Raw genomic sequence first — 15,934 nt, 5'->3', positions numbered from 1 at the left:
GCTATAGAATTGTTAGATGAAAATGTTCTATATTGCATACAGCTGTGTGTCTATGTATGTATATAATCTAAAAATATTAAATGATAAATTCTTCATGCCCTGGAGAAGGATTAAGGTACATGAGTAGGTCATTGAGGAGCAGTATCTGTTCCATGAATTACTAGAGGACTTGGTTCTGCTTGACTGTCCATCTGTCCCCTTTGACAAACTTATATGGGTCAGATAATCTGGGTTTGGCATGTGACCAGAGTGGGATCAGAAGTGGTGCTAAGCCATTTGTATGTTCCCCTTTTCCTGGGGTAGCCAGGCCCCCAGGTCAGGCCTCATCAAAAATCAGAACTGTATTTTACCCATGGCTTTCATGAGCCTCAGAGAGGCTTTCTAGCAGCCAGGGATTACAGGAGCACCTCAGCCCTTTCCAGACATGGTTCCTATGTGGTGTACAGGAAGCATGTAGCATAGGAGTCACTGTTACAGTCCTCTGCCGCTGCATAGTTCTTCCACACTGAGGGACTCATTAGCAAGCTGGATCTGCCAGGTGTTCCTCTGCTTTGTGTTGATGAGCTGGCACTAAATAGACTCAGAGGCCCCAGCCTGGTCACTGTCAATTTTAAAAAATATTTTGATGATTTCCTGCTTACAATGCAGGTTTGTGATATACAGACCTGGATGTGTTCAGATAAAGTCCAATGCACTCTGGTAACCGGACAAGTGTGTACCTAGTCCTGCAGTGGAGCATGCACTCATGTAAGGTGCCCATGCTGTCTTTGAAAATCTGTTCCTCAAAAGATACAAAAAACAAGTGAAGACTGTTTTTCCAGGCTTGGGGGTGAAATTAATCGCTTACTTTGATACATTTAAGATAAGTGTTTTCTTTTTTTTTTTTTTCCTGCAACAGATGAATTTTCAACACTCTGTGGAAGTCAAAGGCCTGGTTTCTTCATTGACATTTATACAGGTTTACCAGTTGGTGAGTAGTGATTACTCTGTTTTGAGTTAAATTCCACCTTACCTAGGCACTCGTGAAAGGGAGGCCTTGTTTTTCACACCCTTACTTTCCTGGAGAGGAATAGAGACAATGCCACAAAATTCAAACTTCTGTGCAACCCTTAACCCTTGTCTTAAATCAGATCCTGCAAACTTTCCGCCTAGCTCCTCCTAGCTGGCAGCCCTGATTACTGCTGCTTGTGATCAGAGTAATGGAAAGCTCTGAAGAAATGGTAATCGAGCTAGATGAATGGCCTGTAGACAGCGAAGAGCAGAGAGGTTCTGGGAGTCAGGCCAATCGGCATTTGGTTTCAGAGGAATTATGAGTGTTTCCTTTTGACTAAAGCACAGATTTAATCTGACGTTTCACACCAATTCCTCAGCGTATTGAATTAACCCAACAATCCCTTTTTCTGGGCCGCTGGAATGTTTCTCACATGCGGTAACGTGTGTAACATTGGTATTGTGTGTGACAAATGAGTTCCTCATTTTCTCTCTTGTTTTGTTTTGTCAATGAAGCCAAATTCACCCTTAGTGGGGGCTTCCTTTGGTTTTTGTTCCCACAAAAAGCCAAATAAGAGGTGAAAAAGCAGCATACAACAAGCAAGCAGAAATACAGTATGTAGACAGCAACAAAGTGAATTATCATTCAGATACTATGTGGGGATGTTAAATTTTGTTTAATCAACTAGTCGATAGATTTTCCATTGACTAGTCAATTAGTCGATAAGTGGGGGAACCGCAGAAACCCACTGCAGCTCTGCCCTTTAAATATATTAAGAGTCTGCCAACTCTTTTTACATTCAAAAGGTTGAAGCACAGCAAGAAAGAGGGTCCCAGCGTGAGCTGGGCCAGCTGGTTCCTGACTAATCGCTTACATCCCTAATACTATGGTGATGAACACTACCAAGTCCTATAAAAGGTAGCTTGGTAGAATAGTGTCTGATAAGATACAGTGTATAATAAAAAAAATACTCAGAACATATTGTACATTGTGTTCTTGATCTTTGGAGGAGCAAAGCACCAGATCTCTTACCATAATACCTCATTGACCAAAATTATTATGCTCTCTCTGACTAGCAAATCAGATTTAGGAGGCAAGTAGTAAAGTACATGCCCCACTAGCTGCTCAATCAGAGGAACTCATGTGAGGTTGTGTCCGGTCCTGCATGGTCTGAGCTATGTCTGCACAACATGATGTAATGTGAACTGAGTTGATGTGGATGGAGTCATCCTAGGCATGGTGTACATGTGCACCATATGCAGATCTTGCATTAAGCAGTTAATAGCAGCCTGAACCCCCTGGCAGCTTAGTATTTATTTTGCTAGCCCTGTTCAAGCTGGAGTACAGCAGCCAGTGCAGTTGACTTTTGACATCCTCTTTTATCTCCTAGCCAATGGATCTCCAAGCCATCAGCCACACTGGTGAGACAAAGGTGCTTGGCCAGGGCTGCATTGTGCAGAAAACACACACTTTCCCTGTGACTCTTGGGACCTTTGTAGGCCTTGCTAGGTTGAGATAGCCAAACTGTTCCCTTTACCACTTCAGCAGGACAGTAGTAGCCACTCCCACTCCTTATACGCACTAGGTCAGTGATTCTCAGCCCACTTGTGGCCCAATCAGCACCCAGCTGCAGTCCATGATACATCCCCAGAGCCATATAGGTAGTCCATATAGTGTGTAGATGTGGCCCACATAATCCACAGGGAACGGCATATGTGAGCAACAGTGGTGAATACATTGACAACCTCTGAAGTAGGCATACTGGCTTATACCACTGCAGGAGCAGTCCACATTGTGCAGTGCCTCATGAGTTTGGTTGCCATTGTGTTTATTTTCCATTAGAGTTCTGTCTCCATATATGGGATGTTTGCTTCTGATGGTGGGAGTTATGGAGTTAGGTTCTGCCTTGACTCACCTCTTTTATAATCAGCAGGTTAAAAATCAACAGCATCATCGAATCTTGTGTAGGAAATTAAAAGCTTGGTCTGGGAGCAAAAATTGGTCCCTTCAAAATCACAAACTAAATATCGTAAGTGTGAAAAGAGCTGTCTAGTGTAACCCTCCCCATAATGTTCATTGGTCTCTGTGGATCCCCACAGACAGCATCCTTTACAAAAGGAAAAGGTTTCCTTGGATTTTCTAACCTGTATAGTGAAGTTAGATTTCTAAAGAGATGTATAGCTAATGAACCTAGTAAGGGATTTGCACTATTTATGTTTTGTTTTAGAAATAGAAACAATGAACTGCCTTTACAAAGCTACCAAAACAGGAAAAGCAATTGCTGGACATAATCAATGTGAAAGCAAAGTTATGTTGCAGGCCTTTAACATATGGTACCTTCAGAACTTTTGTAAAAGGGCATAAAACACACCAAGCTTTACCAGCTGGTGAAGTTGGATGTAAAGTTGAGTCCCAAGAAACACGGGAACTCAAACCCACTTTGTTTCTTTATGCTGATGAAGGACAGACAGCATGTTCTAAAGACAGAGTCTTTCCATTGACTTCAGAGAGTTCTTTGATCGGGCTTGTTAGAGAACAATGAGCTTTTTTTATTAGTACAGAAGAAACTTTGTTTACAGGCAGTCCCCGGGTTACATACAAGATAGGGACTGTAGGTTTGTTCTTAAGTTGAATCTGTATGTAAGTCGGAACTGGCGTCCAGATTTAGCTGCTGCTGAAACTGACTGCCAGTTCTGACTTACATACAGAATCAACTTAAGAACCCCAGGCGTCCCCAAGTCAGCTGCTGCTGAAACTGATCAGCAGCTGATTCCAGGAAGCCAGGGGCAGAGCAACTCTGCCTCAGGCTTCCTGTAGTCAGTGCTGGTCAGTTTCAGCAGAAGCTGACTTAGGGACGCCTGGGGCAGAGCAGCTGGGGTGCTGCTGGGTTGCTCCAGTAGCACCGCTCCTCAGCGCTACTGGACCAACCCAGCAGCACCCCAGCTGCTCTGCCCCAGACGTTCTGATTCAGCCACTGCTGAAACTGACCAGCAGCAGCTGAATCAGGACGCCTGGGGCAGAGCAGCTGGGGTGGAGCGGCGCTGCGGGACTAACCAGCAGCGCCCCAGCTGCTCTGCCACAGGCGTCTGGAGAAAAGCCTAGTCTGCTGGGGGGGAAGGGGGGGCGTACTAGCTGCGCCCACCCCACCCCAGCAGACCAGGAAGACGCGGGCGGCGACCGAGACGCACCGCGGTCCCGCCACCTGGGTCCTCCGCGGCTTTGCTCCCAGTCTCCCTGGTCTGCCAGGGAGACGGGGAGCAAAGCCTCTGAGGACGCCAGCAGCGGGACAGCAGCGGGGCGTCTGGGCTGTCCCGCTGCCGGCTTCCCCGAGGCTTCCGCTGCTCCGCTGCCTAGCTGCCCGAGCCTCCCCCCCTCCCCCACGGCTTTGCTCCGCGTCTTCCTGGTCTGCAGACCAGGGAGACACGGAGAAAGCCCCGGAGTACACGGGCAGCAGGACCACGAGGTCCCGCAGTCCGTGTCCTCCGGGGGAGCCCCGTTCGTAACTGCAGATCCGACATAAGTCGGATCCGCGTAAGTCGGGGACTGCCTGTATATTACACTCGGCTGACAACAAAATAGATTAAGATGGATTCTTTGGTTTTCTAAGGACACATTGTTCCATTTGAGTCTCCATTTGAGTGGCCTTAAAGTGGCTAGAAATGGCAAGTGGATAATTGCCTCGATGCAGAGGAACTCTGCAGGGATGCAGGCTGGTGGTGATGGCTCTGCTATTGCTTACACCTGTAGCCTTACCTCCAATATGACAGATAGCAGGAGACAAGTCAGGAGCTGGAATTTAACAGATTATCAAGGGGATGGAACTGGAGAGTCCTGTGCAGGCCTAACTTGCCTTGGGCTGGGCATATCTTGTAGACAGTGAAAAATGAGAGCCATCGAATAGACTATTTAGTTTTCCAGCACATGAAGGAATTATTGTATGTCTGATACCTTTTCACACTGTAATAGAATCATGCTATTAATGTAATCATTGTGATATTCTCCAGTGAGAATTACAAAACATGTCTGGTAGGTGGGGATTGACAGTTTCAGACTATTTAAAAATCATTACAGATATTGATGAATGCCGGGAGATACCTGGAGTCTGTGAGAATGGAGTCTGTATAAACATGGTTGGCAGCTTCAGATGCGAGTGTCCAGTGGGATTCTTTTATAATGACAAGTTGCTGATCTGCGAAGGTAATAAGCTTGTACTTCCATCACAAATAGAAATCAGATCATTCATCAGTTGGTAACTGAAACACTGAGAAATCTGTTGTACTTGTAAACTCATCCATACTAAGATCAGAGAACTGAGGGTCAGGTATGTCTTAATGAAAACATTTTGGCTTTCTGCTGGAAAGTTTGGTGCCATGTTTCTTTTTCATTGGAAGGAAAGTTCCAGATTTTCCAACTAGCATATAGATCTTGAAAGAGGTTGAGCCAACCAAGTGAATGGCAAGTGAATCTTTTTACTTTTCGCGGTCTGGATGTAAATATGACAGTGGGTGGTCTTCCCATGTCAGATCAAGACCGGTGTTCACTTCCAAGTTGATATTTCGTTCCTAATGAAAATTAGGGATGTTCGATATGGTCTAATTGAATAGTCGTGTAACTGCATATTTTTTTAGGGTTGCCAATAAAATATTGTTGCATTTCTGAAGAACCCATGTGGCATTTTGGTATTGGTATTTGTCTTGCAACAGCTTTTAGAAGATTCCAACCAAGATTGGTACCACTGTGCTAGGCACTGTGCAAACCTATAGAGAAGAGATAGCACCAACCCAAAGAGCTTAACAAACCAAAAAATTGTCATTTGAAAAGTTTTGAACTTGTCTTTATGTGCATCCCTCTCCTACCAAAATGTGATTCACCCTCTCATCTTAGAACTTCAAATGTAAGCAAATAAGAGATGTGAGTTGGTAAAAATGTAATTTTTTTGTTAACTGATACAGATTTTTGTCATATTGAAGATTTTGAAACATTCATAAATACTAATAAAATATATCCGTTCTGATGACACAAGATTAGACTGTGATGAATGTGTCCCTTCAGATCAGCTGATTATATAAACCTGTGGTCCAACACACTAGCCACATGTGGTAGTTTGGCATGTAAAGTGTGGCTATTTGGCCTGAACAGTTATTTACATTTTCTGAACAATGTGGCTAGTTAGCAATAGTGGCTACTGCTTCAGAACTGATTGGACACCACGGAATAAACAAACCACTGCTAGTGTCTGACACTAGATCAGTGTCTCCAAGGTGCTACAGGACCATCGCTTGATCAGTGTCATTATTTTTAATTTTTACTGTGGCAGGGACCTCAAAATCTGGAAGTGGCCCAGGCCTCTCTGGACTTCTGAGGGGGACTGGCTATCTGCAAAGGGATGAATTTCAGCAGTGGATTGCATCAGGATCATTTACATCCAACTAAAAACTTATTCTCACTGACATGTTTTCACTACATTAAAAAAAAATTACATTTGGCACCAAACAAAAACATGTAGGTTCCTTACATGTAGGTTAGAGAGCATCTCTTTGAATTTAAAAATACATTTTATTTTCTTGTTCGTTGTCAGGTTTTCCTAAAAGTAATATTTTTTTCTTACATTAAAAGATATTGATGAATGCTTGAATGGACATGTGTGTCAGCCAAACGCAGAATGTGTCAACACGGCTGGGAGCTATCGCTGTGATTGTAAACCCGGCTATAGGTTCACATCAACAGGCCTATGTACTGGTGAGTATTTGCAGGCTTGTTTGTGACTCAGTATGCAGTAGACCAGGGCTACTCAACATGCGGCCCGCAGGTGGGAGCCAAAACAAAAAAGTAGTCAATATATTGGTCCTCTGTTGATATGTGTTTTAGTAGTTAAATTCCCAGACTGTCATTGCTTGTTAAAAGTGCTGTCATATGGGTGGAAATTGGGTAAATATTGCATTTTCTTAATATCAGCAGAACTGACTTAAATGGGGCCTGTGTGTTGTGCAGTCTTGCCTTAAACTTTGTATTCATGCCCATCAGTGTAAAATATTCTATTGCATATTTTTGCATATATATTTGCATGTATATGCAACCACACTTAAGTTGCAGTCCTTGGCATGTGCTGTGTGTATCATTGCGGCCCCCTTGCAGTAAACAGTGGCTTTAAAAATAAACTCTTTTAAAACATATACCTTCTTTAAAAGGCTATCGGATTTGTGTGTCATGCTAAATGGAATGTATCCACACACCCCTCTGCTTCCCAGGCTGAGGAATGTGGCTAGGAGTGGGGCCACAGCCGGGTACCTAGAGCAGGGGCTGAGTGCGGGGGGTTGAGGGCTAAAAGTGGGGAACAGGAGCAGAGCCAATGTCGCAGTTGCCGTCAGGATTGGAGCAAAGCTGGAGGCAGTGTGGCACTTCCTCTCCATGTGGCTGGCCTGGGTCCCACCATGCCCCTCGAACATTCTTCCATGTCCCCTAGGAGGGAACCCCTCACAGTTTGGGGACCACCACTCTACTGGAGTGTTTGTATGTTATATGTTTGAGCTTTAAGGGTATGTCTAGACTACATGACTCTGCCAACAAAGGCATGTAAAATAGGCTACTTGACATAGTCAATGAAGCGGGGATTTAAATATCCCTGGCTTAATTAAAATAAAAATGGCCGCTGCACTTTGCTAGCTCAGCTGATTGTCGGCACAGCGCAGCAATCAAGACGCAGATCGGTCAACAGGGGAAGCCTTTGTCGACCGCTCCCTTATGCCTTGTGAAACGAGGGTTACAGGAGCGGTGGACAAAGGCTTCCCCTGTCGACCGTACCGCATCTTGCCTGCCGCGCTGTGCCGATGATCAGCTGAGCCAGCACAGCATGGCGGCCGTTTATTTTAATGAAGCCGGGGATATTTAAATCCCTGCTTCATTGACTATGTCAGGTAGCCTATTTTACATACCTCTGTCGGCAGAGGCATGTAGTCTAGACGTACCTTAAGGTCCTGCTTTCTGACAATAATGCTTTTGAAAAAAATTCTTTTTATCTCTCTCATGGCTTATATACTTCATGCCTGCAAAAATCCAGGTGTGTGATTGCAAAATAAGTCTAATCAAAGAACCTCCAGAGAGGGGTTTTGAAATGTCTTCTGTCAAAAGAGTATATCCTTTGAATCCAACATGGAATAGAGTATTTTCTTGAATGGTAACAGGTAAAATTGAACTAAAAGATAGGCCTTGACGTGCACTCAGTACAGTACTAACTGTGTGACTATTGTTAGCTGGTTGGATGCTTGTGTATACCTCCATAACAGATCACAGTAGCTAGCTATGGAGTAGCATAATCATAGGACTGGAAGGGACCTCGAAATGTCATCAAGTCCAGACCCCTGCACTCATGACAGGACCAAGCACCATCTAGACTAGTGGTGGGCAATGCTGCTGCTGCTACTACTACTACTACTAATAATAATAATAATAATAATAATAATAATTAATACAACATATAAAGATTATTTGAATCTCATACAGAGCCAAATAAAATGTGTCTAGCTTTTATTTAATTAATCTGAAAAATGAGAATGAAACTAAGAATTAACAGAACTAGAGGAACTTCCATAGTCAATGTTACAGTCAGAAAATTCTTGAAGACTGAGTAGATTTTCTACATCTTAGGTATCTCAGTAGGCCTTCTGTACCCATATTTCTTTCTTTGAACTGACTGTTGTGCTTAACCATTTATCTGTGATTTATCTGAGGAGGTGTGGGTAAGGAAAACTACTGTTTTCTAGCCCTGAAAATTCAAACCACTTCCTGGGGAACATGCACCATTTTCCTCTGCCTCTATATAATTACTGTGGTTTACATTGTCACTTGCTAAATGTGTTATAACTAAGGATACAATTTAACCACAGAAGTTACAGATTCTGTGATTTCTTCATCTTCAGCTGACTGCTCCAGGAGCTGGAGCCAGGGCTGGGCAGTTCTCCCATCACAACTGCCATGGCAGACCTCAGGCTGTCAGACCCTCCCCACCTAATGCCAAATGGGACTCCAGCTGCTATTCTTCCCTCCTGTCCCATCTCCCCCCAGTTACGTTTAGTGGAAGTCACAGACAGGTCACAGCTGCTATGAATTTCTGTTTATTTTCTGTAATCTGTTAGTGACTTTTACTTTAAAAAACTGCAACCAAACCTTACCCTTAGGTATAGCACACTACTGACCTCTCAGATTTTCACAAATCTCTGCATTTTTGGAGTTTGTGATGACAACATGGTCTTATCTGCTAGGTGATGTGCAGAAGCTAGTTTAAAAAGCTTAAGAATAGACTTATCACCGTTTTATGGATTTAAACAAGGCCCTAGAGGTTATTTAATATACTTATTTGACAGGGATTATAGTTCACTTACTTCATAACAAGTCTTACTTCATAGCAAGAATGGCATTCTTGTTATCTTGATTATTTAAGGAATCACAAAAGTTTTACCGAGAATTGTGTGCCAAGTAGTTCTAAACATTTTATACATTTCTGGACAAAATAATAATTACGGAGGAACTAGGTAACATTTTCCTTGGATTTTCTTCTCCTTAGCTTTTGAGTTTTAGGAAATGCACTTTTCATTACAGTGCACGTTTGCATTGTTTTGCAAGACCTTCGTAGGAAAAGGGTGTAGGGGCAGAAAAGAAAATCACTTTGAGAACTGAAGCTTGTTTTGTTAAGATACATGGCAACACGTGCAAATAGTTAACATGTTGTTTCCATAACTGTTGTTATAACTCCTTGATTATAGCAGAACAGGAAGACCAGGGAAGGTTCTGATATGAGCCACAATACCCTAATACAAATTGGCACAAGCATTACTTCCCTGTATTTTGCCCTTATTTTATATTTAATGAAAATAAGGTGGAACAATCACAGTCAAAATAAAAGTGGTTGATGAAAGGTTTGATCCTGCAAAGCTCTGAGCAAAGTGCCCAGCAGCCTTACTAAAGTCAATGGGAGTTGAGGGTCCACATTGCAGGATTGGGTCCACAGAGCAGCCGATACATTTTGTGCTTAACAAATTAGTATTTTATTGCCATGAGAGAACAATTGTCATTTAAATTAGAGCCATGAACTGGACACTACTTTTTGTAGTTGTCCCCAATTGTTTCCAACTTTGTGGTTTATGGAACAATTTTCAGGATGTCTTTTATTTACAGATCGCAACGAATGTCAAGAAATTCCCAATATCTGCAGTCATGGCCAGTGTATTGACACCATTGGAAGTTTCTATTGTATTTGTCACTCGGGATTCAAAACCAATGCCGACCAAACAATGTGCATGGGCAAGTATCAAGTTATGCTGTTAAATGAATATGGAGTTTGAGGCCTTCGTCTGTCATAGTAATTGCAAAATCAGAGCGGACCAGTGACACTTTTCACCTACTAACTTACCTCTGACAGTGATCAGTAACAGATTCTTCTGAAAAAGGAGCAAGAAATAACTCAATTGGAAATTATGGATAGAACTGGCCATTGGCTAAGTTTATTCTGCATCAATTAGTGGTTGTCTTATGCTCTGAAGCATATAGAGCCTATGACTTTAAAAAGTATCCTGTCTAACATAGCTACACGGGAATATTTTTGTCCTTCATATAAATGTTCAGTCTTTTTGGAATGTTACTAATTTCTTGGTTTCACTCCTACCTCGGGGAGATGAGTTCCACAGGTTAACAGTGCAACATTGCAATGCAGTACTTGTAAAACTGTCTAATGCTGAAGCATATAAAGGCCTGACTTTGTGCCAGGCAGAAACAAATCTGTTTTAGTAAAGCAAGAGTTTTCATATTAAATCCTTTGAAAGCTACAGTTTTAGGGCCAAATTACTTGGTGATTTCAGCGGACTTGTGCCCACTTGTGCTAGTCATAATATAAATGCATCTAAACTTCTAAGCATCTGCTTCTGTAGTGCTCATCTCAGATAAGACTGGTCAGATTGGGCCAATTTGTCTTTTTTTTTCCATGTGGACATTGTTAGAGTGGGAGGGAAGAAACACACCCTCTGTCCTCAGTTTCACCCTGTTTTCTTATTGACATTTTGGATGTGTTTAAATTAGAGTTAACCAGACACTTAAAAACTACTGGGGAGACTGCCTATCCCTTATAGGTAAGATTAATTTATTCCTTATTTGGAAAGGGCAAGATGTCAACTGCTTGTAAACAAATTGTGGATCGGCCTTTGCTCAAGAAACAATTAAGTATATAGCCTTCTCTCAAATCTTCCATTATTTAGGAAAGCTTAAACTTTATTCTCCCATTTGCTATTTTAATTATACAGGATCAGTTCATTTCTTCTCCACATTGTTTGGCTATCTGGCCTCCCTTTTCAGTAATAAGATAGTAATAAGAGTTCTTGCTGTTGCTTCTCTTTCATAGATATTAATGAGTGTGAGAAAGATCCATGCGGCAATGGAACATGTAGAAATACCATTGGCTCTTTCAACTGCCGCTGTGATAATGGATTCATCCTGTCACACAATAATGACTGCATAGGTAAGGAGATATTAAAACTGTTGCTGAAACCAGACCAGCTTTTCTAAGACTCTGTTATTCTAGTTACAGAGGCACAAACACCATCTTTTTCTGCTGAATTAGAATCCCAGCTGTATATTCAGTACAATGAGAGGTAAAGAGCAATTTCTTTCCTCTGGAAGCCCGTTTATCAGTCTGATACTATGTGCAGTACAGAGGTAGCCATGCCAGTCCCAGGATATTAGAGAAACGAAATAGATGAGGTAATATCTTTTATTGGACCAATAAAAATAAAACAGAAGGTATTACCTCACCCACCTTGTCTCGCTAATCTACTCCTGTTTTCTGGCAGTAACTTGAGCATGTGCCGTCAGAATATACAGTCTGTTCTAAATACAGTCTGTCTTTTGAGGAAGGGGGAATCCTATAAAACAATCAAATGATGGCAATTTTTCCTCAATAGTGTTTTGAGAAAACCAAAAACCTTTATGATGCAGAAGATGCTATTGTGACTATCCTCAGAAGGTGACAAGGGACAGGAACATTGTGAACTTAAAATCTCTGCTGCTCCAATTAACGGGATTCTAGAGTGGGAAAGGCTGTGTCAGTCGGTGGCCCTAATGTAGGCAAATGGGACTCCTGGAGGGAGGAAGAACCCATGTGTGCATATCCCTTTGAAGGATTAGGGCCCACATTTGGGGATAATGTTTTACATACAGAGACCGATACATTCAGGGCTGCACAACTCTTGATCAATATTGTGCCGTGAGGATGAAAGACAGTGTAATAAACAGAATTCCTTCTTGCATGTTTTTAATCCTTGTGCATATTCGCCGTGCATTTCTCATGTTAGCTTTCTTATTTAGATGTGGACGAATGTGCAAGTGGAAATGGGATGCTCTGCAGGAATGGCCGCTGCATAAACACAGTTGGGTCTTTCCAGTGTCTATGCAATGATGGGTATGAAGTGCCCCTAGAGGGCAGGACTTGCGTTGGTGAGTTTTTAATCTAGCTTTGGTTTACTGTGGCTAGAGGACTGTAATCCCTCAGCCCACAGTGCGTACTAAAGTTGTGAGACAGAGGCAGGGTAGAAAAGAACTTTCCCTGCTATCATTGTGCCTTTTTAAGAAAGCACAAATACTATAGGAGCACGCTGCTATGTAATATTGTACTCCTTGCAGTACTCATTAAGTTAGTGTGCATAGAGCCTGGAAGGAATTTTTACTCTAAGACTGGCTAAAGCTATCTACATTTCCTCTCTTTGGGAAGTTTTTGTTAAATATCTTGCAGGCTAGTGCCTGCAAAACTAAAACCTTTTTAAAAAATTCATCTTGCATATATTTCAAGGAAATAGTTAGGTCTAGTAACTTTCCCAAGTCGTCTCCTTTCACAGGAGTCAGATTTCACTTCATTCTTTTATAATAGCTATTAATTATTTTTAATGTAGTAGCTCTGCACATTACCATGGCACTTTACCAGTGTATAATATAGCACCTTTCCTGGCCAGCCTGCACTCTTGCATAGAGGCCTGGTCTGGTAGAGCCTTTTCCGGCTTGTGTCTTCATATAATCCCAGTGACTTCAGTGGCGCAATGCAGCAGACTGAGCATACACACAATTGTTTTTTCAGGATTGGGTCCTAAGACAGATAACAAAGCAAGACAACAGGACACAGCACAGGTCAGGGTAAGGGGAGATAGTGGTGAAAGGAAGAAGGTAGGCAGGACCTCTGGAGGAAGCTGGTTTTAAAGAAGGTGAGAGTGGATGCCTGGAAAACAAGTTGCAGAGGGCTACTGTTTGAGAGAGAGAGAACAATGTAAAAGAAGGCTTTGGGTGCTTAATAAAAGTGTTCAGCATGTGTTAGCACTTCACATTTCTTGGGTGCCTGCTCCCTGTGAGATGTATTTGATCCACTTGTACCTCTGACTAGGCCTGACATGGGAATTAATAGATAAGATGAGGAATCTTTAATCTTTCTTGATTTATAAGCTAACGAATAGCACATTAATCTCTTTGTGAAAAAGGGATACCTCCTGCCTGCACAGAGCCGTTCCAGTGACGGATACGCCCGTCCTCATTGCCAGGAGTTTTGAACTTATCTTGATGGGACCAGGATTAGAGCTGCCTCATGACAGTTCTGAACATAAGCCAATTGTTCCTTCATTTCTTTGCTTGTAGACATCAATGAGTGTGCAGTGGAGCCTGGGAGATGCTCACCTGGCACATGCCAGAACCTGGATGGGACATACAGATGCATCTGTCCTCCTGGATATATTTTGCAAAATGACCGGTGTGAAGGTATGTAAAAGTCATTTGTATTTCTTAATGGTAGTCAGATTAAGAGCAGCTCTCAGTTTGAATAATATGTGTAGGCATGCTTCTCTTTAGGCCTTCTGGTATCATTTTTAACCCGTTATGTGTTTGAACCTAATCATATGAAAAAATAATTCCAACAAAATTAAGTATCCTGTAAACTTTATGTACATGCGTGCCAGAGCTGCTGGTGGGGCCAAATGCCCTGGGGCCCAGCAATTTAAGAGTCTACATCTCCCAGCTGCTACCACTGCTCCTGCGGCGACGTTAGTGCTTGGAGTCTGGGCTGTTCAAATCACCACTGGAGCCCTGGGTGGCATGGGCTGTGCAGCGCTGTAGGGCTGGCTGGAGGATGCTAACTTCCACCCCATCCCTTTGTCCTTGCCCACAATTCTGTCAAGAACCTTGGAGTGGTTAGTATTATATAGGTGACGAAAAAATTAATTGTTTTATTTTTAAAAAACTATAATTTAATTAAACCTTTCAGGTTAGGCAGCCACAGAGACTTTTACTTGGGGGGGGGGGGGGCAACCCATTAATTTATCTAGATAACTATTGTTTGTAATATCTAAATGCCCAGTGTTACTTTTCTCTTGGTAATATGTGATGCTAGATAGCCTGTGTTGTCATCACTCAGTACTTACTCAAAAATCTCTCTGAATACGAACGGCGGGATGTGACATCTGGAAAGATATTTTTAAAAGTCTGTGTGTCCCGGAGATGTCTCATTAGGGAGGGCTTGCCCACTGGAAATGTCTTTGGAATTAGTCCCAGATTATACACCTGGATTTATTATCAATAGAGCGCCAACGTTTATTTTCATTAAGGCACGGGGATTTGCTCTATGCAGTGTAATGCCTGCTAGATTTCAGTTACTCTGCTGGGTATTGTCCATTACAGTTTGTGTTTTACAGCTGCCAATACAGCAGTGTTGATTTCTGAACTATTGTGTTACTTTTCATGCAGATATTAATGAGTGTGCAGAAGAGCCAGAAATCTGTGCCTTGGGCACATGCAGCAATACCCCAGGCAGTTTCATATGCCTGTGTCCTGAAGGGTTTGTACTGTCTTCCACTGGAAGAAGATGTCAAGGCAAGTTATTTCATGCTTTTTGGTCTTTATATATGTATTTGCTTTGTTTACTTAAAACTACTAGAGGCTTGTTTCTAATGGAACAGGAACGCTGTGGAAACTAATAGTGTTTTTCAGAAAGAAAGTTTGATGCTTGTGTACTCTGGTCCAGATTCTTTCCCACACTGTCTCCTCAGCACAAGAGAGAGAGGAGCAGTTACAAGTGAAGCGAAGAAACTCTACCCTCTTGAACTCTTTCCTCACCTGCTTGGAGAAAAAGAGAGGAGGAAAAGTGGAAAATAAAGACAGAGATGGCTACTCTGAACTTTGAACAGACAAAGTGTACGAATGGGAGCTGAGGATAAATATACAGAACCACTTACATTAGGTTAATACTAATGGAGAAGATGAGAAGAAGAGAGCGGATGTGAAAAGGAATTAGCAGATGTTAAGTAGTGTCAGATATAGGCTGTTCTCACTGAAAGATGCAGTAAAGAAAAGACTAGAAAAGACTTTGAAAGCAGTATTATAAAAACAGTAAATACCCTCTGCTTAAAAAGGGTGTGGATGCCTTTGTTCTGCTGGAATCACATGAGGTGTTTTGAGCATAAATGTGGAACTGACTAAATAAAATGATCAAAAGATGCACAGCTCAGAATAGAAAGATGTAGGCTTGTTACTGCCAGCTCAGAAGTGCAGCAAACTAAGGGGAAGGACATCTTGAAGGCTTTGAAGAAGCTTAAATACACTGTAAATATAAACTTCCCAATTCACAAACAGATACCTTGTTTCACAAATGCAACCTAAGACTCACCAGTGGCCAAGGCTTCCAGGATCTCTGTAGTTATGTTTGGCCCAAGACAGGGATGCTCGTTAAAACTGGAGTGAGCTCTTCATTCCATGGTAGCTAAATGAGATTGCAGTTTTGATGCGATGAATCTAACCTGCAATAAACATTTGAGTTGGCACTGTGAAAATAGCAGTGCTATTTAAAAAGTTGTGTAAAGCCTTTGTGCTATCAATCTTATGAAAAATCACCCACCACAAAGCAAATAATTGCTGAAGAAATACAATTTC

At 42.2% G+C, this 15,934-nt stretch overlaps 1 protein-coding gene across 2 annotated transcripts in view; it reads left to right on the top strand.

Moving 5' to 3' along the window:
- Positions 1 to 15,934, top strand: part of FBN1 (fibrillin 1) — a 221,505-nt gene that overhangs the window by 173,851 nt on the left and 31,720 nt on the right. For both annotated transcript variants that reach the window (XM_006135061.5, XM_006135062.5), the window contains exons 43-50: positions 899 to 970; positions 5,063 to 5,188; positions 6,608 to 6,730; positions 10,163 to 10,288; positions 11,379 to 11,495; positions 12,341 to 12,469; positions 13,652 to 13,771; positions 14,753 to 14,878. In XM_006135061.5, coding sequence (XP_006135123.2) covers positions 899 to 970; positions 5,063 to 5,188; positions 6,608 to 6,730; positions 10,163 to 10,288; positions 11,379 to 11,495; positions 12,341 to 12,469; positions 13,652 to 13,771; positions 14,753 to 14,878 — 939 coding nt within the window. The remainder of the gene's footprint in view (positions 1 to 898; positions 971 to 5,062; positions 5,189 to 6,607; positions 6,731 to 10,162; positions 10,289 to 11,378; positions 11,496 to 12,340; positions 12,470 to 13,651; positions 13,772 to 14,752; positions 14,879 to 15,934) is intronic.

The sequence above is a fragment of the Pelodiscus sinensis genome, chromosome 14 (assembly GCF_052426305.1).
Source record: "Pelodiscus sinensis isolate ZL-2025 chromosome 14, ASM5242630v1, whole genome shotgun sequence".
Taxonomy (NCBI): Eukaryota; Metazoa; Chordata; order Testudines; family Trionychidae; genus Pelodiscus; species Pelodiscus sinensis.
This window is presented reverse-complemented; position numbering and strand designations above follow the sequence as displayed.